The sequence below is a fragment of the Typopeltis vanoorti genome, chromosome 1 (genome assembly GCF_054136105.1).
Source record: "Typopeltis vanoorti isolate ZY-2024b chromosome 1, IOZ_Tvanoo_1.0, whole genome shotgun sequence".
Taxonomy (NCBI): domain Eukaryota; kingdom Metazoa; phylum Arthropoda; class Arachnida; order Uropygi; family Thelyphonidae; genus Typopeltis; species Typopeltis vanoorti.
This window is the reverse complement of record NC_143549.1, coordinates 126,746,651-126,771,482: the sequence shown is the minus strand read 5'-3', so window position 1 is coordinate 126,771,482 and position 24,832 is coordinate 126,746,651. Positions and strand designations below refer to the sequence as shown.

The 24,832-nt window shown below is 35.7% G+C and overlaps 1 protein-coding gene across 2 annotated transcripts in view; it reads left to right on the top strand.

The window, feature by feature from the left end:
• Positions 1–19,417, top strand: part of LOC150110406 (uncharacterized) — a 37,232-nt gene extending 17,815 nt beyond the window's left edge. For both annotated transcript variants that reach the window (XM_090393551.1, XM_090393552.1), the window contains exons 3-4: positions 3,488–3,570; positions 18,988–19,417. In XM_090393551.1, coding sequence (XP_090249677.1) covers positions 3,488–3,570; positions 18,988–19,161 — 257 coding nt within the window. In that variant the 3' untranslated portion in view covers positions 19,162–19,417. The remainder of the gene's footprint in view (positions 1–3,487; positions 3,571–18,987) is intronic.
• Positions 19,418–24,832: the final 5,415 nt, after the last annotated feature.

The window sequence follows — 24,832 nt, the reverse complement described above, 5'->3', positions numbered from 1 at the left end:
TAATTAGAGAATTATATTTTCATGAATGCAAAAAGTGCAGTACAAGGAAATGATTCAAATACATACATGTAGCAAACACGTGACTATTAGTTGCTGCTTTCAGCAACACATACTAAGGCTGTGACCTCTCAGTCAAATATGAAATATAATTTTTATGGTAAGAATATCAACACAATATTGTTTCATAATTATAGAAAATATAATATGTTTTAGTAATCTACTTACTTATTACAATAGGGTGACTGCTTCCATGGACAGAGGAGAAGAATACACAGTAATATACTTAGATTTTGTAAAGGCTTTTGATAGATTACATCATGATAAGTTGATAGTCAAACTAGAGTGGATGGGGTTGGATATTAGATTGGTGCATTGGATTGGAGACTGGCTATCTGATAGGCATCAACAAGTTGTGTATGGAGGAGTGATATCCAGGAAAAGGAAAGTTACTAATGGTGTGCCTCAGGGGTCTCTTTTAGGGCCATTGATGTTTAATTTGTATATTAATAATATTAGTAAAGATTTGGATGGAGATATTCAGTTGTTTGCAGATGATGCAAAGTTGGGATGAACCATGAAAAGTACAGAAGATATTGTGGCCTTACAAGAAGACTTGAATAAATTGAGTGATTGGGCACGGGAATGGGAATGTGACTTCAATGTTGCAAAATGTAAGATTTTTAAAATTTGGAAAACAAAAATGGAATGCAGAATTTATGCTTGGTGAGGATATATTGTCGGAGGGGAGGAAATAAGAGATCTGGGGGCGATAGTGGATAAGGATCTGAAATTTAGGGGACACATAGCCAAAATTGTGAAGACAACACAAAGGCTTCTTGGAATGATGCAGAGGACATGAACTTGTAGAAGTAGGGAGATTCTTGTTCCATTTTTTAAGCCTTGATTAGGCCACTCATGGACTATTGTGCCCAGATTTGGTTACCTGGTTTTCAGAAGGATGATGCGATGTTGGAAAGGGTCCAGAGGTGACTGACTATGGTAGTTTCTAACCTCTGGAATGATGAGGAAAGATTGAGAAGATGATGCAACTTGCAGAGTCTGGTGCACAGGAGGAAGAGGGGAGATATGATAGAGACCTACAAGTTATTAAGAGGTTGTTATAGGATCAATGCTGGAGAGGTTCCACAGAAAATAGTGGGAGATCAGGAGAGAACAAGAGGTCATCCCTGGAAACTGTATAAAGAGGGAAGTGAGAAGCAGGTTTTTTTTCATGCAGAGTTGTGAATGATCAGAATGCCTTGCCTGAGAGTGTGGTGTCTGCAGATAATTTGAGTGTGTTTAAAGCACGGTACGATGAGCTGTGTGTGTGTATATGATAAAAGAACCTCCTAGATGAGTCATTGACTCTATGGGGTCTTGGGTAATAATAATAATAATAATGCCAAGTGGCTTGGAAAAACCTTCTGTCTGAGTATATTGTTGTTAGTGATTGACAAACAAATAAGTAACCAGTTCTCAGAATATCATTTTGTTCATGAGTATTTATATTATAACAATTGCTTTATTAAAGACATTTAAATATTTCTAATAATATATTATTTTTTATTAGAAATAATTTTATTATTAAGTATATCCAGTTATCAATTTTGAGGGTTTTGGTTTTTGCTGCCCTCTAAACTAACTGCTCTTAGGTAGTACCTTAGTTGCTTGGTGGTTTACCATGTCAATGAGTATTACAATTAACATAAGACGTATAAACAAAATCAAGAATATTTCACATCAGTCTTCATTCTTTTAGGCTTGTTGCAGTATACTTTAATTGAAGTACTTACAATGTAGAGAGGGAAATAAAAGTAAGTGAAAAGTTGCAATTCTACACACACAAAAGGAATCATAACCAATATTAGGGCTTAGCTACTCTGAAATTTGCAATTGGTTATATGAAGAACTTGTTAATTGAGGTTGGATAATACAGAATTCACTATATTACCAGCCCAAAGTTCTTAGTCCTTCCTCCTTGCCTTTCCACATTATTCCTTAATGACTACTTGTAATTCATCTATGTTTTGAAAAAAACATTGCATAAAGACTCATATAAGGTGACGGCTGAATTCGATAAGGGAAATGGGTTTACAGTGATACTGCTGGACCTGGCAAAGGCGTTTGACAGGATACCACATGGAATACTAATCCGTAAACTACAACATATGGGAATGGATATAGGGTTGGTGAGATGGATAGGTGGTTGGTTGATGGAGAGATATCAAAGAGTAGTTTATTCAGGAGTAGAGTCCAAAAGACGGCCTGTGACTAGTGGTGTGCTGCAGGGTTCTGTTCTTGGACCACTGCTGTTTAATCTGTTCATTAACGATATAGAGAAGGATTTAAGTGGAACAATTCATTTGTTCGCTGATGATGCAAAGTTGGGTAGGGCAATAGTGAATGCAGAAGATGTCAAAGTCTTGCAGGATGACTTAGATAGATTGGAGTTCTGGGCTAAGGAGAATAGATGTCAATTTAATGTGACAAAATGTAAGGTTATGCATTTTGGGGTGAAAAGATTAGCAGCAGTATACCACATTGACAGAACTGTACTCCAAGAGATTGATGAGGCCAGGGACTTGGGAGTGTTGGTGGATAGGGAGATGAAGTTTAGGGGGCACATTGCAAAAGTAGCTAAATCAGCTCATCAACTCACTTGGTTGTTGAAAAATACCTTGACGAGCAAAGACAAGCAAGTTATTGTACCTATGTACCGAGCCTTGATAAGACCTCATCTCGACTACTGTGCCCAGATTTGAAAGTCACTCCAGAGGCGAGTGACTTTCAAAAGTCACTCGCCTCTGGAGAGGATCCACAGGCGAGTGACTAAGACGATAACAGGTCTATGGAATGAACCATATGAGAACAGGTTGAAGATTTGTAGGTTGCAGAAACTAGTTGATAGGCGGAGGGGGGAGATATGATTGAGACATTCAAATTGCTAAAGGGATTCTATAGGATTAATTCAGAGGATATTTTTGAGATCAGGACTGGTGGTGGGAGAACTAGGGGACACCTATGGAAGCTGGGCAAGAGTGTGGTTAGCAGGGGTGTTAGAGCTGGGTTCTTTACTTTTTGAATGGTAAATGAGTGGAATAAGCTGCCAGAGTCTGTTGTGGGTGCTATGACGGTGATCGAGTTCAAGACAAGGTATGATAGATACTGTGAGAATGTAATCGCATAGTTGTGTGGACATGATGTTTAGGGCCTCCCTCAATGAGTCTAAGGACTCCTGGAGTCGCCCGAAATAATAATAATAATAATAAACTGAAGACAAGTGATAATCGTTCAGATATTTGACCCAGTATATTAGCTTTGATTTACAGAAAGATTAATAACATCTAATTGGAATAATTTATCTAAAATTTTTGTCATACAGTAGAACTTGCCAAATAAATAGAATATGCAGCATTACTTAAAGAGATGTAATTTTCTGTTATTCATATCTTTTCCATTAGAATGTTATTGTAATTTTATTTTGCAGACCCAGAAAAAAACAAATTTTCTTGCAAGGAAGTAAAGAGCCACTGTTTGGAGAACGATGCCTGGATAATTTTTGAAAACAAGGTATATAGTGATAAATAGACTTTAAATTGGAATTAATCTGCTGCTTTCACTTGTGGCGAAATCATTTTAAGTTGCTTATTTACATGACCTAGGATTGAATGATTGAAATAGCACAGCAATAAAAGTTTCAAAGTACTATACTATGAAAAGAACTCACTAAATGACTTTCATTTTTGCTTCTTTTTTTTTTTTTTTCCCTCAATAGAACTAAAAACTTTTCTTTCAGTGATTTATTCAACAATAATATGAAGTAACCAAATGCATACTATTGTCTAGTACAGTGATTCTTAACCTGGGGTGTGTGCACCCCTGGTAGTGCGAGAAAGCATTTCCAGGGGTGCGAGAGAAGTTTCTAAATTTGGACCCAGATTCGATGGATGACAGCTATTTAATAAAAGACGATCTTATTGAAATGCGAGCCAATGCACGTATTCAAATGGAATTTGAAAAACTGGACTTAGAACAATTCTGGTATACACAGTTAGAACCTTATCCACAGCTGGCAAAAGCAGCATTACAGACACTTTTACCATTTGCCCCCACCTATCTGTGTGAAATGGAATTTTCGTCACTTTTGCACATAAAAACAAAAGCCAGAAATCGCTTAAATGCAAGTGATGACTTGAGCATCGCTCTTTCAAAAAAGAAGTCTCGCGTCAAAAGTATTATTATGAATAAACAACAACAACAACAACATATCCATTAAAAATTGAGATATTGTTTTGTATGTAAATATATGTGTTTATTTTTCAATAAATAAATTATCTTGCAATAGATGTAATTTCCTAAATAAAGAAATAGAAACATATTTTTCAAGGGGGTGCCGATCACTAAAAAAGGTTAAGACTCGCTGGTCTAGTAGTATGCACTTGTTTACTACATACAGGTAATAGTAATAGGTAGATAGTAATAGCATAATTAATAAATAGGTCTATCAAGTTCATATTTTTATTCAGTAAATCAGTGAAATGAAAGTCTTTAGTTTTATTGAAAAAAGCAAAAATGAATGTTATGTAGTGTGAATACTTTTTCATAAATCTTTACTGCATTAGAATAATGCATCTGTTAAATATATTTATCATATGTCAGTGCCAAAAATGCAATAAATTGTTTATTACATTGGGATATTCTGATAGTTAAATATCTAGAAAGCCATTTATATTTCATTTTTCACCTACTTAAATTCTTCTTTTAAAGAATGTAATAAGTCATGATATAACTACACTCAAACTATATTATTATATTATATGGGTGTCACCATGGAACCAGAAGATTCATCACCAAACTAACTTATATACCAGTGGTGGCCACAACATGGCTCGCGAGCTGCATGCAGCTCGCATCCATGTGGCTCTTCACGATCTACCAGGGGAAAAAAATAAACAAAAAAGAGAAGAGGAGACAACAAAAAAAGAGGAAAAAAAAAAAAAGAGAGACGAGAGAGAGAAAAACAGGGTTAATAAAAATTACTGCAATAAAAAAGTTTAATTCTTAAAATTAGATTCTTACAAGCTCGTTACAACCTTGCCATGCATACACTCACTTACTCCTGTACCATCGCATCGGTCAAAGGTTGTGGCTGTTCTAATTCTTACTGAAATTATTTTGGCTCCAAAAGGACAAGTAGTTGGCCACCCCTGCTGTATACATACAATACTTATCACACTTTTCCTTAAACTTATTCACTGCTTCAGTACTCTCACAACTAATTTTAGTAATCTGTTCTACTCATTCACTTCTCCAAGAAAGAAATCTGGTCTGTACATACACCCTTACTTAACCACCCCCCCCCCATCCTGTATTCTCTAGCTGCCCTGAAAATACTAAACCACTCACATTTATTCCTGTAATAAAAGCATAGACACTACTTGTCCCACTCTAATTGTGGACACTGTAACTGGTTCTTGAGACCTAGCCAAAATGTTTAATTATGGTGGGTCAGAGTTACCGACAACAATGGTGTACCATGATTGCTAACCTCTGAATTGGAGAAGCTACATAAGAACTACATTATCTGCTGTCAGTTAGTCTCACTAATGTCTATAACGTTTGGCCAAATTACATCAACAAATGCCCAAAACTCCTCCCTGTTATTCTTGATGCCTGTAGCATTAGTATATATAAATGGTAACATCCCTTTAAACTCCCAGCCAAGTTATATCCTGTATTGACTACCCCATATCGAATGGGGTAGTCAATACCAAATTCCAAATCCATTTCAGTGTAGTCTATCAGCATTATATAAGTTCTGTCATCCATCAAATTCAGACCACAGTGCTACACCATTTCTTCTGCATACATGTCTTCATGGCAGCAAACTTACTCTTTCCCCTCTCACTTTTCCTTTTTTTCTTCTTCCTGTAACTCTCTCATAACTTCTTTTTTACAATATTTTTCACATTTTAAAATCATTAGTGCCAGCTAAACACAATCGATTCTTTCACTTTACCTTTTTGTATCCTGGCAGCTTCACTTATATTAATTTTTGCACTGGGAAAAAAGAGTTTGTAATGCTTTCATTAAGTACTTCTTTTATGTAGAATTACCATAAAAAATTTCTCCATACTCTCTTTCTGTCATTTATTTATACAGTCTTGTTTCTTACCTCACACCTCTTGCTTTTTTCTTCTTCTGAGCTCTACTAATCTCTTAACATTTCTGCAATCTTTCAATTTCGTGCTTTGAAAAACTACACCAAGTCAACTATTTCCTTCTTGAAATAGTCTTCGTTCTCCTGACCTTCTGCTACTGTACTCTAAAGTTATCAACAACATTAATATTTTCTGGACTTCTGTCAATACTGTTTACTCTGCTATCACGTTTTGTTCTCTCACTCTCTCTCCACCCAACTGGCACTTATTCTGTATTCACTCATCAGTCTCACTTTCCTTCCTCAAATTTTCAACTTTTTTAACACATAAATGACCTACTCCTGTTCATAACTTTGCTGATGATAGAATTCTTCACTCATCCTACTCCTTTGACAAACCATGTAGTTCCCAGATAACCTAGTCAACTTCCAAAATGCAGTCCTGCCTTTTCTCTCACAAAAAGGATCTCAGCTCACCTTCTCTCATCCTTAGTAATACACACACACACATCACAAGACAGGATGAACTATCTCTCTATGGACTAACATTTACTTCCATCCTCTCTTGGCACAAACACATCACATCAATAGCTTCTTCAGCTTCCAAAAAACTATGCCTTTTTTTTTTTTGCTCAAGAAGCTGTTTTAAACCCACCCAGCTACTAATCCTATATAAATCCAAAATCCTTAGAATACTGTTCACACATTTGGGATGGTGCACCTACAATCTTCTTCAAAATTCTTGACACTGTCTAGAGGAAAGCAATTTGGCTCATAGATGATCCTTTGCTTACAGGCTTACTTCAACCTCTATCTCACAGATGCAGTGTTTCAGCTCTGTCTCTCTTTTACAGATACTTCTATGGTCACTGCTCCAGTGAATTTGCAATCATCATCCCTCCAATTGCCTATTAAAACAAGAGCAGTAGCTGTCCAACATTCCTTTACAGTATAACTGCAAATTCACCGAACCTGCCTCTTTTCCTCATTTATTCCATCTATCTCTGTCCTCTGTAACAGCCTCCCTATGATGTGTTTCCCAACAATTTCAATGTACAGCTCTCTAAGAAGAATGTCAATAGGTTTTTTTCTTTCTCGACCCTCATCTGCACTTCACACACAACACTTATGTGCTGTAGGTTCTTGTACCTCTTGTGTGTGGGATAAATATAAAACATAAATAAAAATAAAAGAATACATACATACTGCTTTAAACAAAATCTTGCATATTCAACTCGCCCTGCAAAGACATAATGTCTGCCGTTGTACTACTCATTGGCATCATACCTATGACATCTACTTTAAAACAGATGTACACGTTTTTCTTAAATCTAAATAACTCAATGTATCACATATAAATAAAAAAAAAAACTACAATAAAGTAACTTAATATTATTAACTAAAATGTTAAAAAAAAAAAAACTTATTTTTTAGCAGCGTTCCTAACATGCAACTTCTTTGGTTTTTCTTAGACCCTTTCTAAAAGATAATTCACTATAGGATAGATGTTAATTCTGGAGCACAGTAAAACCTTATAGCTGCTATTATTTTGATATTATGGGTTTTAGCCTATTAGAAAGGATACCATCAGGACCAACTGACTTATTAGTGTCTATGCTGAAAGTTTATTTTTCACTTGGTTAGAGTATATAATAAAATTAGTTTAATCCTTTATCCAAGTGTGAGCAAACAAAGTTTGTGCCTGAAAGTATCTTCAGGACTGGGTTAAGGTGGTACAACACCAGCGCAACTCGTTGCAAAGGTGGAGCAAGCTACCATCCTATCTCAGTATCTCCTATAATGCAAAACACATCTCCTTGCGGATATGTCTAATGTTATGCATTAAGGGAAGGGCCACTACCCAGACTAGTTTCAACCTTTATTGAGGTCTCTTCAGTGGGAGCCAGGCCCAAGTAGAGATCCCAGGCAGAAGCATTAGCAGGTCATCTCTACCTATAGAAGTTGCCAAATGGTGTGCCACCCTTTTTTTTTTATTACTCTGGATTTAGAGAAAGATGTTGAAAGTTTATTTTTCACTTGGTTAGAGTATAATAAAATTAGTTTAATCCTTTATCCAAGTGTGAGCAAACAAAGTTTGCACCTGAAAGTATCTTCAGGACTGGGTTAAGGTGGTACAACACCAGGGCAACTCATTGCAAAGGTGGAGCAAGCTACCAACACTCCTATCTCAGTATCTCCTATAAACTAGTCTGGGTAGTGGCCCTTCCCTTAATTTGGATTAAGCATAAGTAGATTCCCAGAATAATTTCTCACATTTGATTCTGTCTTTTTAGGATAACTGTTCTTCTCAAAAACTTCTTGTAGGTTATTGAGAATGTGATCTGATACTCCACTTTGTCCATATTGGTTCATAGTCATACAATTCATAACTTCATAAAGAGTGCAATAATACCAGAGAATTTTTTAAATTAATGTTTCTTAATGTATAATGACATATGTCCTGTGTGAGACAGCTGTACATATAATTCAGCTATATATTTAGCAAAAAAAAAAAAAAAAGTAAATTTAACATATCCAACCTATTAGCATGTTTTGTTATTACTATGGTGTACAAATATCTTACTTAAAGAAACTTTAACTTCAATTTTAAAAAAAACATTCCCTCAAATATTATTGCACTCTTGTTTTGTGATGCAATCAGGATATTTCATATCCATAGAAAGTATTTGCTTGGCTATAAATTGGATTATAACAAGAAAATTGTATCCTTGTTTAATCCTTTATCCAACTGTAAGCAAACCAAAGTTTGCATGTGAAGTATCTTCATGACATTATACTTATCCTTTTAGGTGTGTATAATTGGAAATTCTAAGTCTGGGTAGTGGCCCTTCCCCTAATGCATAGCATTATACATGCCTGAAAGGATGTGTGCTTTGCATTATGAGATACTAAGGCATTTAATGTGAAGCTATTAGCCTCTTTATGCAAGTAGCCTAGTCAAGAAGATACTTCGTATCCATTTGCTTGTTTACACTTGGATAAAGGATTAAACAAGAATATAATTTCATATGGCATAATAAAATTTACCTCCTAGTACTTTTTTTCTGCAAAAGTTTCCATGAAACATGAAGATAGTGCTAAGCTCCTTCTTGACTAAACTCTTCCTCTGCTAGTTGTGCTATGTTGATGACATGTTCGCTATTTGGTCATACAGTCATAATGTGTTAGTTACTTTTTTTTAGCGCACATAATTAACCCAAACCTTAAAATAAAGTTTACTTTAGAAATTGATAACTGTTTTTTTTTTAATTGTTTTTAGACATATTAGTTTTACCAGATTTCTATTATTATTATTACGGGCATCTCCATGGAGTCAGTAGACTCATCGCAGAAGACCCAAACTATCAAAACAATATCTATCATATCTCTTCTTGAATTCATTTACAGACGATGAATTCACAACTGAGTTAGGCAGTGTATTCCACTCATTCACCACCCTCCAAGCAAAAAATCTAGTTCTCAAACCCTTGTTAACCACACTTTTCCTTAATTTCTAGGGATGACCTCTTGTTCTTCCATCACTATCACACAGCTGAAATATTTCCCCTGCATCAATCTTATAAAAACCTTTTAGTAATTTAAATGTTTCTATCATATCTCCTCTTCTCTGCCCATCAACCAACCTCTGCAATCCACAAGCTCTCAATCTGTCAATATAGGAGCATTTTTTACATCACTCACCAACTTAGTCACTTTCCTCTGAACCCTCTCACAACCGCCTCATCTCCAAGGAATCCAAGTGACTAGACTTGAGCACAGAAATCCAAATGTGGAAGTATCAATGCCTCATAAAGGGGAATAATGACTTCTTTATCTCTGGATGTTGGTGTGTTTTTCAATAACCAAGTAATCCTATGTGCAATCTTGGACACCTTAGCAATGTGTCCTCTGAACTTCATCTCCTTATTCACTAACACCCCAAAGTCCCTAGCCTTATCAATCTCTTGGAGTACCGTTCTATCAATGTGGTACACAGCTGGTAATCTTTTAATCCCAAAATGCATAACTTTACAATTTCCACATTGAGCTGAACATCCATTACCTTTTGCCCATTTTGCCAGCTTATTTAAATCATCCTGCAAACTCTCAACATCAGCTTGATTTTTTATTGCACTACCCAACTTTGCATCATCAGCAAACAACCTGAATATCTGCTGCCATTTTCTATCATTTATGTACAAATTAAACAATAACGGCCCAAGCACAGAACCCTGAGGCACACCTGGTCACCTGCATCATCCTGGACTCTGCTCCTCCATACTACTTTCTGGTATCTCTCCATGAGCCATTCTCTTATCCATATCACCAGTTTAGTATCCATCCCCATCTGCTCTAATTTGCACAACAGTATTCCATGTCAAAAGCCTTAGCAAAATCAATAAGTATCACTGTGTAGCCATTTTCCTTGTCCAACTCAGATATCATTCTATTATAAAAAGTTAATAAATTGCTAAGGCAGGATCGACCTTTAACATAACCATGTTGGCCCTTATAGAGTATCGTATTCTAATCCACCCATTCTTGAATTCTGTCCTTAACCAACTTTTCCAATACTTTTACCATGACCCCTGAGATGGTGATTGGTCTGTAATTAACTACTGCAGTTTTAGAGCCACCTTTATGCAAAGGAACCACTTTGCCTTCCTTCCGCTCCCTTGGGACCATACCAGAGTTCAAACTTAAGTTAAATAACCAAGTAAGAGGCATTGACAATTCCTTTGCACATTCACACAATACGCAAGCTGATATTCCATCTAAACCTACAATAGTGTTTGCATTTAAATTCTGCAATATACTAAGTACCTCTGATTTATTAACTTCATTTCTCACATTAGTTATTGCCGCAGGTACAGAGATGTCCTCAATTGACTGATAGACTTTTGATAAGTGATCACTCTGTAACTCTACTGTTACATCTGAATTGGTCACCTCAATACCATCAGCACCTACCAAAGTCATTCTTCCTTTTACTTACCACATAGCAGAAGAACTCTTTGGGATTACCCTTGATCTCCTTGGCTAAGGTCTTCTCATAATCTGATTTAGCTTTTCTTACTATGCTGGTAACCTTCCTAGCTTGAGTCTTGTACTGCTCATGGGTGTACTGATCTCCTTTCTCTTTGTAAATTCTCCATAACATTTTCTTTTATTGCAGATCAAGCCTGATACTACTACTCATCCATCTAACACCTACCTTGTTCTTCTTCCTGACCATGGGAATACATTCTGATATTGTCTTCCTCAGATACCCACTAATTATATCCCATACACTTCTAAAATCTTTCCCCTGCAATATGTTCTGCCATGGGTCAGAACATATTACACTCCGAAAGCTTGTTATAATTACCTAACCTGTAGTTCCTATGAATCAGTATTAAGACTAGCTTCCCTTATTTGTTCTTTAAAAGACAAAGTTTACCCATTAGCATTCCCTGGAGTATACAGCTAGGTTGCGAATAATGCAATATTCAGTTTAGTGTGAATTGTGCAACAGTACCAGGTTGCGTTTAATGTGAACCAAAATTCAGTTAATGCCTGGCTAGCACATTTGCAGTTGAGGTAGCTTGAGGGTTTTAGACTACTATTTCAGCCTTCACTTGTTTATTTAAAAGTGTACATGTGCTGCTTCCTGCTGGAATAACTTTAGTTTTTGTGATTTCTTTTAATTGTTTTAAGAAGTACCCTTAAAAAAACAGTACAAAAGGAAATTCTTTCAAATAAAAACACTACAAGTGCAAAAAAAATTTTGAATGATAAAGATGTTTTCATCAGTGTAAACTTACCTTGTGATATTTATAATATTTTTGTTTGTATTTTGCTCTATATAACTACTGTATGACCTTGTTAACAATAAATTTAAATTACAAGTAGATTATTTTCATTCTTTACTGTAATATTTCGTTAAGAAATCTACCAAACTTATGTTTAAACTTTTTTCTTTGCCTGTTTCCTTCGAGCTGGGATCAATTACCATATTTTACATAAAATAATAATTTCTAATAATGCATATTTGAATAATGTGGTGATTTCATGGGATTCATTATTCACACTAATCAAGACCTAGCTGAATAGGATACATTGCCCTCATAAACTCCCATATTATGTAGTCTGGCAGATCTGCAGTGAAATGGAGAGAATACTAGAATTAGGAAGTTTTGAACTAATATGGACAAAATGAATTAGCAGTCTACATACTTAACACCCTACATGTAATTAAATTAAAAATGCCAAGAAATTATATTCTTGTTTAATCCTTTATCCAAGTGTAAGAAATAGAATTTGTGGATGGAGTATCTTCACAACTTAGCTACTTGTATATAGAGGCTAATGACTTCACATCAATTGCCTTAGTATCCAATGCAAAGTACACATCCTTTTGGGTGTGTATAATGCTATGCATTATGAAAGGGTGATTTCTCCCAGGCTGGTTTCAATCTTTTGAGACTTCTTCAGTTGGTGCCAGACCAGAAAGATTCCAGGATTGAAGTAATGCAGTAGTTATATATATCCCATATACAAGTAGTTAAAAGGTGTGACACCTTATTATCAAAATATGCTGGACTGGAGCCAGTGTAGAAAGTTTTTCACTTGGTTATAAATTAAATTAAAAATGCCAAGAAACTATATTCTTATTTAATCCTTTATCCAAGTATAAGCAAGCAAAGTTTGCATGTGAAGTATCTTCACAACTAATCTACTTGTGTATAGAGGCTTGGATAAATGATTTAACATTTTGGTAAAGGATTAAACAAGAACATAATTTCTTAGCATGTTTAATTCATATAGCCAAGTGAGAAAACTTTCTACAACTAGCTCTAATCCACAGTATTTTAATAATAAGTTTCACATCATTTCACCTTTTGTATATGGATATATATGATTTCTGCATTACTTCAACCTTGGTGGCAACTGGCTTTATCTGAAAAATCTGATCTGATCTGGAGATCTTGTTCAAGGTGACTCATTGAGATTTATTCAGCCTATCTTTAGAGAATTTGAGGCTTATCCAGAGGTAAGTACCAGCTGGTTACTAGATTTATTCTATTTCTCTCTGCTTTTCTTTTTTTCCCCTATCTATTCTCTTAATTTAGGATCACTCTGCAAACTTTAAATGGGTGATCACCAGTAGGAAAGCCTAGAGTTCAAGCAGGCATTTGTACAATTCAGAAGTTTTTATGACTTTTGGCAAATGAAATGGCTCAATCGATTCCAGGTTGATTTTGAGAAGCCAACAACCACTTCAATCATTAACAACAAACCACTGTCATATTTATCCCAGGAAGCAGCTGAGGAAGAAGTCGGGTTCTACAACGTCAGAAGGCAAAAATGACACAAGGAACCAACAACAAATGAAACAATGGATGGAGGTGGCCACGGTCCTCAAAAACTGTAAAATAAATTTTACAAAAGGCAATAGCACAGACAAAGGGATACAAATAAAACCAGAGATGGTAGCTGACTACCATGCAATCACTAAAATTTTACATTAAACAGATGCAAAAAAAACCAAAAAACTTCAAGGTGGTACTGTTCAGTATTACAGAATCCGTCATCACTGAGGAAGTCACAAGAGACCTTCAAACCATGGACTAAACCATATTACAGTTAACCCTGTATGCTTTGAGGATAAATGGCCAATGCCTCTTATCCTAATGGAAATCAGCAAACAGTACTGAGAAATCTATGACCTAAAAACAGTTTGCGATCTGGCTAAAAAAACCAGAACCGTTATGATGGAAGGCATCAATTGGACAATGCCGCCATTGAAAAAAATTTGGCCGCTTGCAATGCTGCTGCAAGGCTATGCAACGACTTCCTGCAGAAAGTCAGAAAACAGAGCCAGCTAAATATGTCAACTGCAGCATACCACATCCTGCCAACTACAGAAGCTGCAAGCAGTACTTGGTCACCTAAAATAAACAAAAGAAAACAAGAGCACCATCAACAAATCCATGGGCATCCCACAGCAAATGCTGATACTCCCCCCCAATTCCACATCAAACCACCGAAACATGTGCCTCATATGCAGAGGTATTGGCTTTGAAACCTGCAGGACAAATTGAATCCCAATGCCCAACCAATTGCAGCAAAGCTGCAGTCATAGCAGCCATTCTGAGCAAAATATTAATAGAATTCAGCAGAGCAAACCCAGCTAGCATTCCACACCAAGTTTGTGAGACACATAAACAATTCTTACTGCACTGTCAATGGTTAACATATGTAGCATGCCCAATGCTCTACAAATTGTATTTTGGAATGCTAGTAGTCTAGGAAAGAAAATGCGTGAACTGCAAGAATTTACAACACATTATAGTACCGAGGTAATCCTTGGAAATGAAAAGCACCTTCAACCAGCTGACAACCCAGAGCTGAGGAACTATGTTCTACACCAAAATAACAGACCCATGCTGGGGGCGAGTGTTGTTGGGTCTGTCAACAAAATATCATGCATCAATACCAAAAGTGATGGATGACCTCAGAATTGACCACAACCCAGTTTTACTCCAGATTGGCTTACAACATGAAAATATCCCAAATTGGGTATACTATAAATTAAAGATACCAAGAAATTATATACTTGGTTTAATCCTTTATCCAAGTGTAAGCAAACAAAATTTGTACCTGAGGTCTATGTGAAATTTATGTGAAAGTGATTATGAAAATCCCTGTATTGAATACAGGGCTTCCCTAATATCATATATGAGTTTGAGCTGTGGGGAAAAGAGGTTGATAGAGGATACTAATTATTTTGGATGCATCCAATTGAAGCATGTACATCTGTAAAGTAAGAGTTAGATGAACAGGTGAAATCATGTAGTGTGGGGAAAAGGTGTTATGATGTGGGCCCAAGACAGTTAGCAGTGATCAGATGTATGAGGAGTATAAAATGCAAGTTAGAAATTGGCAAGCATGGTAAAGAAGGAGAAAGTGGAATATGAGAGAAGATTGGTGAGCCAAGCCAAAGAAATTCAAGAAAATTCTTTCATTACTTGCCAAGTAAGATGAAGAATAATTATAAACATTGGACATTGGTGGAATAGTTATGGTAGTAGGGTGGCTATGACAAAGAATGTAGTGGAATTATTTAATGAGCACTTTGTTGCTGTATGTCATGCCAGTGTAAATGATGATATGCAACATCTAGAAGGGAGGCAAAATGATAGAAGGATTAAAAGTGAAAGAATCAGTCATATCAAGACTTATGTAAATGGATCACATATCACTTTTAGAGAGTGTGCAAAAGAGCTAAATGTGACAATTTTGAAATGGGAAAGATTTCTAAGAAGCAGATGGAGTACTGTACATGTTCTTGGATAGAACTTTCTGATTATGAATTAGTTGGTATATCTACATACTAGTCTATAATCAGAAACTTCTATCCAAGGATTTCAGGATTGGGTTTTTGAACATAGAATTTTTTGTGATGGTCAGCATGGGTGAATAGTGGGTTTTGCTTTAGTAAATATGGTCTCATATGGAGGTAGCAGAGTTTTTCCCTCCTGGAAACTCAAGTTTTTCATCCTGTATACAGACAAATCGCCTTCAGAACACATGCAATTTACAGACAAAAAAATACTAGTGGTGGTGGGCAGTAGATGGCGTTGGTGTAGATGATGACAGGAGTGGCAGTTCGTTATAGTGGATTAAGTGGTGAACGCGGAGGGTTGTAGAGTAGGTGCCCTCCCTCAATGTCTTTGGACTCCTTGGAGGTGTCATGTAATAGTAATAATAATAATAAAGTGATGAATGTGTTGGATAAGGTGACTTTCATACAGTGATATTCTTAGAATATTGCATACAGTGTTATTCTTATCAAAAGCATTTGATAGATTGACAAATGACAAATTGGTATACAGGTTGAAGAAAATGGAGGAATGGATAAGCGATTGGTTATATGGATTAGAGATTAGCTTTCTGAACAGTAGCAACAAGTTGTGTATAGTGGAACAGTGCTTCCAAAAAAATAAAAAAATAAATAAGTGATTTGTTCCATAGGTTATTTTCTTAGATCTCCTACTGGTTAAGCTATTAATGATATTCCACATGGATGATTGACAGGAGATCTTCAATTGTTCACTGATGATGGAAGAGTTGGAGAGAATTACAAGAAGTAATGTTAACCCTTGAGCCTCTTCAGAAAGATTTAAATAGACTTTTAGCTTGGATGAATGAGTGGGATTGTTCTTTTGAGTATAGAGATATAAGGCTATTTGTTCTATTGTTGTAACTGTGCTTCAGGAAGTAGATGAGATTTGGAATGTGGTTTGATGGTCATCGGTAACCTGAAGTTCTGAAGGCACATTGAAGACCACACATATTTTTACTGCTATGATAAAAAGTACATTGACAAGTGATAAGCAAGTGGTTGTTCCACTGTCTAATGCATTAATTAGACACACATGGACTGTTTATGTTCTGATTAGGTCACCCACTTTCCATTTTAATGTTGAAACTGGAGATCTTGCCAGTCCACATTACTGATGTGTATAGGTTACAACCTTTCATGGGATGGAGTCACATAAATGATCCAGAGATGACTAATCAAACAGTTTTAGTACTGTGGATGTTGATTATGAAGAAAGGTTCAGGGAATATTAATTGCAAAGTTGTGAATAGGAGGGAAAATGGCGATATTATATATGTGTGTTTTAATTAAGGAATTTTACTGAATTAATACATGGGAATTATATATAGAGTGGAAATTGAGGAGAAAAGAATAAGAAGGAAAGGCCTTTCCTGGAAGTTGTTTAAAAATGTCATGAAGAGGGAAGTGAGGAATAGATTTTTTACATGGAGGATGTGAGTGGATGGAGCGGATTGCACTGCCTAAATGTGTTGTGCATGTTAAGAGAGTGAATGAATTTAAGGTTCAATGTGACATGTTGCTCTCTGACTCAAGACTTTATACAATGAGTGGTGATTATCTGGAGGTTCTTATAATAGTAATAGCAATATAAGGTTAGTACTTTGATTAAATAATGAAATGTAACTCCAAAAATAGTAATTTCAGAAACACATATGAGAAAACTTATGTCATTGTTTTGCTTTCATTTCACTTGAAGCAATAATACCTGAGCAAGCAGAGAGAGAGTTCCAGATTTGGAGCTTTGTATTCAAATACTGTTGATTAATATTCTATTTGACATTGGTGGAATAGATATGGTAGTCTAATACATGTGCTCTTAATCAGCTTATTAACTTCATTTTAAATTGACACAGGAAGTTGGTCCAAGACCCCCCCCCCCCCCCCAGTTAGATTAGTAGTTGGCAATCTCTAGCTCACAGATTACCATGTGGTTCATGAATATTAATCCCACAATAATGCAAAAGTATAAATTCAGTATCTAAGTAAAATAAATTTAGGTAGCATGGCTGCAAATTGTTAATAGAAACAAAGTTACTAATATATCTTTTGTTACTAAAATTTATTTTCCTTAGAAATTGGAATGTATATCTTTGCATTCTACTCTGTTAACAAAATCCAGTATGGATTACAATTCATGTAGTTATCATTCACGAATGTTAACTCAATGACTAGCAGCAGCAAAAATAAAATAAAAATAAAAGTAAGACATTAAGCTCACAGTTATGAAGGTGATCATTATGAAAGTGTGATCCTGAAGTTTGAGCAATTAAAATAATTAAAATGAAGAGGTTTTAAGATGGAAACAATAATGAAAAAAAAAATGACTCTTAGGCAGTAAACATCTAAAATTTCAAAATGATTTATAGCTGAGTCATGCATTTGAATTTAGCTGGATTCTCAGAATGTTTCAGTATATAATGAAAAATTGTCAATCTGCCAGTATGAAATTAAATATTAAGGGACAATTTGTGTTTGTTTTGTTTTTTTTTAAAAAAAAAACAGTAGATTTGCTAAAAACTACCCAGTTAATTAAATAGTTTTCAGTATTATATTTACGGCTATTTTGCCTGTTTCTGTTTAGGCGTGCCCTTGTTTAAATGTCATTGGCTTTTTACCAACGGATTTTTAGGGCATTGTAGATGTATATTTACCAATAAATATATGTAGCATAAAGGAAGAGAAATTTACACATACCTTTATCTGGGTATGTTGTGGCTTTTCTTCTTTCTGCGATGTCCAAACTACTGTGTGTGTGGGGGGGGGGCAATGTGGGAGAAATAAATTGGAAATGGAAAAAAAAACGGGTTTTTTTTTAATAATATATATATATATATACATATATGTTATATTATTAGGGATGGGCAGAGCGTTTTTTTATATTTATATAGGGTGGGAAAGGGTGAAAAGGGTTGAAAACAGCAACTGATTTTTAGAGGGGGGGAAAGGGAGTTGACGGGGTGCAGTCTGTTTCGACTATGCTTGGTCGTCGTCTGAACACATGGAGGAAGTGGATGCTATGTCAGGTCGGGTAGGTGCTTCTGCTTTTGAAGTGTTTGTGTTATTGCCTATTGTTCGGGATTGTGACCTCAATTTTATGTTGTGAAGCTTCCAAACCTCAGAGCTTCTAATCTCATAGCTGATATTATTACTCCCATGTTACTCCTCTTCTCATAGAAGAGGAGTAACATGGGAGTTTTCCCAGAAGTAATATCCATAGTTTTCAGTATACCGTGATTTTTTTTTAACCTAAATATAACTCTTCCTTGAAAAGCTGCTGTCCCATTCCCTAAATATATCATTGTTACTCTCTCTATTTAGTATATGGGAAGAGTGAGAAAAAGAGGGGGAAGGGTTATGTGTAATATAAATAGTCAGAAAATGTTAATAAATATATAAAAAATTTTACAATTACTTCATATGTTGCATTTTTGTCTCTTAGGTTTATGATGTTACATCTTACATTAAGCACCATCCAGGAGGAAGAGCAATTTTGCATTTTGCAGGCCAGGATGCAACTGAAGCTATTTTGAAACAGCCAGCTCATAAAACTGTACCTACTTTTGTTGCACGACTTTTAGAAAATTTGCTCATAGGAACTGTAATTGATAGCTAAATGTTTCTTTTATTAGTTATTTTAATTTAAAAAATTTAAATACTGTATATATATATATATATGCATATATATATATATATACAGGGTGTTCGGGATAAATTTGACAGTTTCGTAAGGAAAAAGAAAATCTTCTTTGTATCTATTAAATTTAATGAATTGACAAAAAACATTACAGGCAGAGTTAATTACAATACTATCAACAAGATTTACTCAAAATAACCACCATTAGCATCGATCACAGCTTCAGTTCTGCTTCGGAACCTCGAACAAGCTGATGCTACAGTCTCCCTGGGAAGGGCCGCAAAAACTGTTTTAATTTTATCCATTAACTGGGCTTTTGTATTACTGGAAGTGCGATTGGTGTCTTTTTCAACTGCGCCCCATACAAAATAATCCATGGGGTTAAGGTCTGGGGAGTTTGGAGGCCAAACATTTGGACTGGTGAAGTCGTAGAAATTTTCAGACAACCATTTTTGACTTTTCCCAGAGGTGTGGCAAGGGGCCGAATCCTGCTGCCATACATACGGCCTACCATTGGCTACCCTTGTTATCCAGGGCTTGACTACAGTTAGCAACTCCACGAACAAAGCCCGAATTCCAATGCCAGGGTTCTTCAACACCTGTTCCTGCAGATTTGCGAGGAATTCTGCTGTACGAACGCAATCAGATCGTCTGCTAGGGATCTTTCTTCTTGCTACATCCTCGTAGTCACCATTGCAAGTCTCTAGTTCATGCCTGATTGTTTTTACTGTATTCAGGGAGCATTGGGCAGCAGTCGTAATATCCTTATTTTGATGGCGGGCACGAATCATCATGATACAAGTTATTCTCTCCCATGATTCAGGTGGGTTCCAGCTATCCATCCTTTCTGACATCTTGTATATGAATGAAGAAGGGTCCAAACTTTTAAATGAAGAGAAGTGTGTGTTAATACATGTAACTTACGGAAAAATATAATTAATTATAAATATGTCAAATTTATCCCGAACACCCTGTATATATATCAAGATATATCATATTTTCATGCTTACTGATGAACTATGTATATGCATTTTGAAGGAAGGAAAAAATATATGATTTTATTGAAGTATAAAAGTATATATATTTGTTATTAAATATAATTGAAATATGGATATGATGACCTTTGTTAATTACAACTATAACCTCATACGTCCTTTAATCAGACATAAGATTATGTTAGAAGATAAATACTCTACTTACTGGTTACTCCTCCACTGCTTTCATAGTCATCATAAGCTGAATTTTCATCACAGATTGCTATACTAAATGGTCTTTGGTGCTGTCAGATTTCTTTGATATGCCATGCTTCTGAAAACTTTTTTCCATCAATGCATTCCTACATATTTTCAATCCACATACACCAATTTGCTCAGTTTTCAGGCACTTTTATTTTTCCTATTCTCTTCTCCCCTCCCCCCCCCCCTACATTCCTATCTGGCCATCCACTCCATATGCTGTTGTTCTATATCTTTGAAATGCCAATTTGTGCACATACAACAGAAGTCGCATTGTTGATATGAATCCCAGATATATCAAAAATACTGATCATATGATCAGTATTTCACCTTTTTTTTTTTTTTTGGGGGTTCTTTTTTAGGCTGCTTATGTTGTGTGTATCATTAAAGCTATCCGAAAGGAACATATTTCAGAAGTTCACAGACCTTCTGGATGATTCTGCCTTGCACTTTTAACCCAATCTGCTATGATAAAAGTATGCATCCTGGCTCTTTGACCTGAAGGGACTCTTTTTTTTTTTTTACATTGAATTTATTATTAAGTTATGAGAACAATATGTGACACTTTTTAACAGTGTTACGTCAGACATGTGATATTATAACTAACATTATAGAGTCCTAATATCATTTTGGTTCTCCCTCTGCACCCTCTCCAGGGTTAATTTATCCCATGACCAGATCTGAGCACAAGAGTCTAAATGTGGCTTAAACAGGGCTTTATGCAACAGAATCATCACTCTTTTATATCTCTACTGGTCAAAGTCTGTCGTTGTCCAGTAGCAATGCCTGAATTCACCACCTTTGCAATATGTGCTCTAAATTTCAAATATTGATCGACACTCACCTCAAGATCCCTTGCCTCATCCACTTCAACTAGTCTTGTCAATAGAGTATGTAACCTTCCATCTATAGGTCCCAAATTTCAACATTTAGATGCATTAATTTTCTCACTTTTTGCTTATTCAAATCCTCTTGAAGAGCCAAAACAGCAGCCCTATTACTAATAACTCTCCCAAGCTTTACATGATATTCAAATAACTGAATATCTCCTTGCTACTCAGTTACAGTATCATTAACATACAGGTTAAAAAGCAAAGGTCGAAGTACTCATTTTTCCCTCTGGAACCCCACTTGTGACCTCCCTTGATCCCCCCCCCCCATACACAACCCTCTGATATCTATTGGACAGCCAGTTTCCAATCTGCTTCATGAATCAGATATTTAATCTCGTGTTTCAACTTTAATATCATCATGGGGGCACCCTGTATAATGCCTTTGCAAAATCCAAAAAAAAATGGAAGTTGCTGGCTTGGTTGGCTGAGTGGTTAACATATCAGCTCTCCAGCCAAAAGACTGCGGATTCGAATCCCACTGTGGGCATGGATGTTTGTGATTGTTTGTGGATATGCTAGTAGTGGTGGTGGTAGTAGGCGGTAGATGGCATTGGAATAGTTGCGGTTAGTTGAAATTGGTGAAGAGTAGGTGCCCTCCCTTGATGAGTCTTTGGACTCCCTGGAGGTGTTACATAATAATAATAATAATAATTAATGCCTTTTGTTGTCAATTGCTCTTGTAACTTTATTATAAATGCAGGCAAATTACGGAAACAAGAGTACCCTTTAACAAATCCATGCTGAATTTCACAGATATTACCCATATCTGTCCAATTTTGTATATGACCCCCTTACTAATTTTTCCAAAACTTAACACAGAAGAAATACAAAATGGTCTGCAGTTTGATGTCTGTGTTCTACCACCACCACCACCACCACCCCTGTGCAGTGGCACTATTTTACCCTCCTTCCACTACTGGGCACATTCTCAGTGACCAGGCTTTTATTGAACAACCAGATCGATGGAGCTGTCAGTTCAAAGTTCAAAACATGGCAAAATCTTATCCAGTCCCACTTCGTTATTGACATCTAGATTACTTTAGTATTTGGAACACCTTCTTCCCATGCACTTTTAAGCTTTCCATCCTTCCCATTTCCTTCAGGAATAAAAACTTTTTTTGAGGATGAAATGTCCCAGGAAACTGATCATTACACAGCTCCACTGTTCTCATCTGCACTGATCACTTTACCTTCTTTTTCATCTAACAAAACTGATGAAAGTGCAACAAAACTGCTTGATAACAAAAGAATTCCTTGCGGTTTTCCTTGTATTGTAGAGTAAATCTCTCCTCATATTCCATTTTTCTCTTTCTTACTGTCTTACTGTATTAACCACCTTACTGGCCATTATGGATCAAATACGCATCCTCATATGCTTCGTATTCATCATATATTTCAATGTAATATCAATGGTATTACAATTTTAATATGCACTTCGCATCCATAATAACCTTGACGTCTATAGACGTCTTGGCCGGTAGCGTGGTTAATCACTTTCTAGTCCCAAATCTTATATTCCTCATGCAACTGCTCTCCACCTCTGTTTATACTTTTCCACAACCTCTTTTTCATCTACTGTTCATGTTTGATTTCATTAGTCATCCACTTTACATTGAATCGTTTTAAAATCTTTTTCACTTGAGGAATGTTCCCATGTACTGCTGACATCTCTCCCTTGCCAGTACCATCGACAGGGTGTAGCATAGAGGCAGCCTGCCTCATGGTGCTGCTTAATAAGGGCGCTCGTTCAGCCATATTGTGGTAGGCGGCATCTCTACGCTAACAATTTCTGTTAGCTTAGCAAGTGCAGAAAGAAGTTTTTTCAAGCTTAAACTGATTAAAAATTATTTGCGAACAGCAGTGACCCAAGAAAGATTGGTTGGTCTAGCAACTATATCGATAGAGGCAGACATATAATTTAAATTTAGAAGAGCTTAAAAACAGTTTTATTGTGCAATATCTCCATAGAGCAAACATTGAATTAATATTATTATGTAATCATTTTGCATTAATGTTTCTCTTGTAATAAAAACAAAATAGCAATTGGAGATTTTCTTATATTTTTATCTTATAATTCATCAGCGGCGATGTTTAATTGTTTGCCTCAGGGTGTGATCTAATCTGGTGACAGCCCTGTCCCTTGCAATTCTTCTATCCATGGAACTACTGTAAAACTGATTTCTAAGATTATTATAGTCAACTACATTATAATGCCATTATGAATTATGCACTCTGGCCACTGTTAAACTTGAGCATTTTCAGTCTAATATCATATGATGCAGCTGAAAAAAGATAGCTGCAGCATATTTTTATATCTCCATCATTAAAATGATTACATTGTTCCTGTTCCTTGATGTTTTCTGCCACTGTTCTCTCAGCTTATCTCATTTCATAGTTTTTCAAAGTAATTACTCTGGACATCCAGAATATCCTTATCTTCAGTTTTTGTCATGTTATCACTCATTTTGGTTTTAATGTATGTACTCTTTTCTCCATTTTCAATAGCATCTAGAACATTTTGTCACCTTCAAATATTTATTTTTTATATTCTTCTTAAAGTCTTCCCATGTCTTTAATTTTTCTTTGTATTCTCTAAGGGCATATGCTAACTTACTTGCTAAGAGAGGGACTTCTGATATTCCAGGACTGCTTCTTTAATTTCTTGAGACCACCATGATTTTCTTTTCTATGCAGTCGACTTTATTACAGTTTCTCTAGCTGAATCCACCAATGTTTTTCTTCAGATTTTGCTATTCACTCTCAAAAGTGTGGATATTGTTTTCAGATGACTTCTCTTTGTTCTCCAGTGATATCTGTAAATTACATATTTTCACTCCAACCTTTGAATGCTGCTCTGAACTTTTCTTTTCATGAATGCTCACTTTTTATTCTTACATCATTTGGAATTAGATGATCACTTATTATTTGAAATAATCTGTATGTTCTTGTATCTGGAAACAGTTAAGATATCACTGTCTACTGTAATAACATATTTCTGGATTCCCTTTGGTTGAAAAGACTTGTTACAAATCCTGTCTAGGATGTCAAGAACATTTATAAGGGCTTTTCAAGTGAACCTGATCTCATATGGAGGTAGCAGAATTTTCTTTATGGGAAAAAACTTGGATTTTTCATTCCTCAAAAGAGGCAAACTGGCCAGAACAGACATAGTACACTGGCTTCATAGTCTTAACTCCTTCGGTCATTATTCCAAACAATAGAATTCAACCTTGAGCAGAAAACCAGCACGTAAAAATAATTACATTTATTTTCAACTTTTATCTTTTCTCGATATTGTTAAAATTTTATACATCTGGTATTAATTATATATTTAGTTTTAATCTTTATCCAAGTGTAAGCAAACAAAGTTTGCACCTGAAGTATCTTCAGGACTGGAGCAACTCGTAGCAGAGGTGGACAAAGCTTTACATCACTTGCCTTAGTATCCCATAATGCAAAGCACATCTCCTTGCAGACGTGTATAATGATGGGAAGGGTCACTACATGTCCGCAAGGAGATGT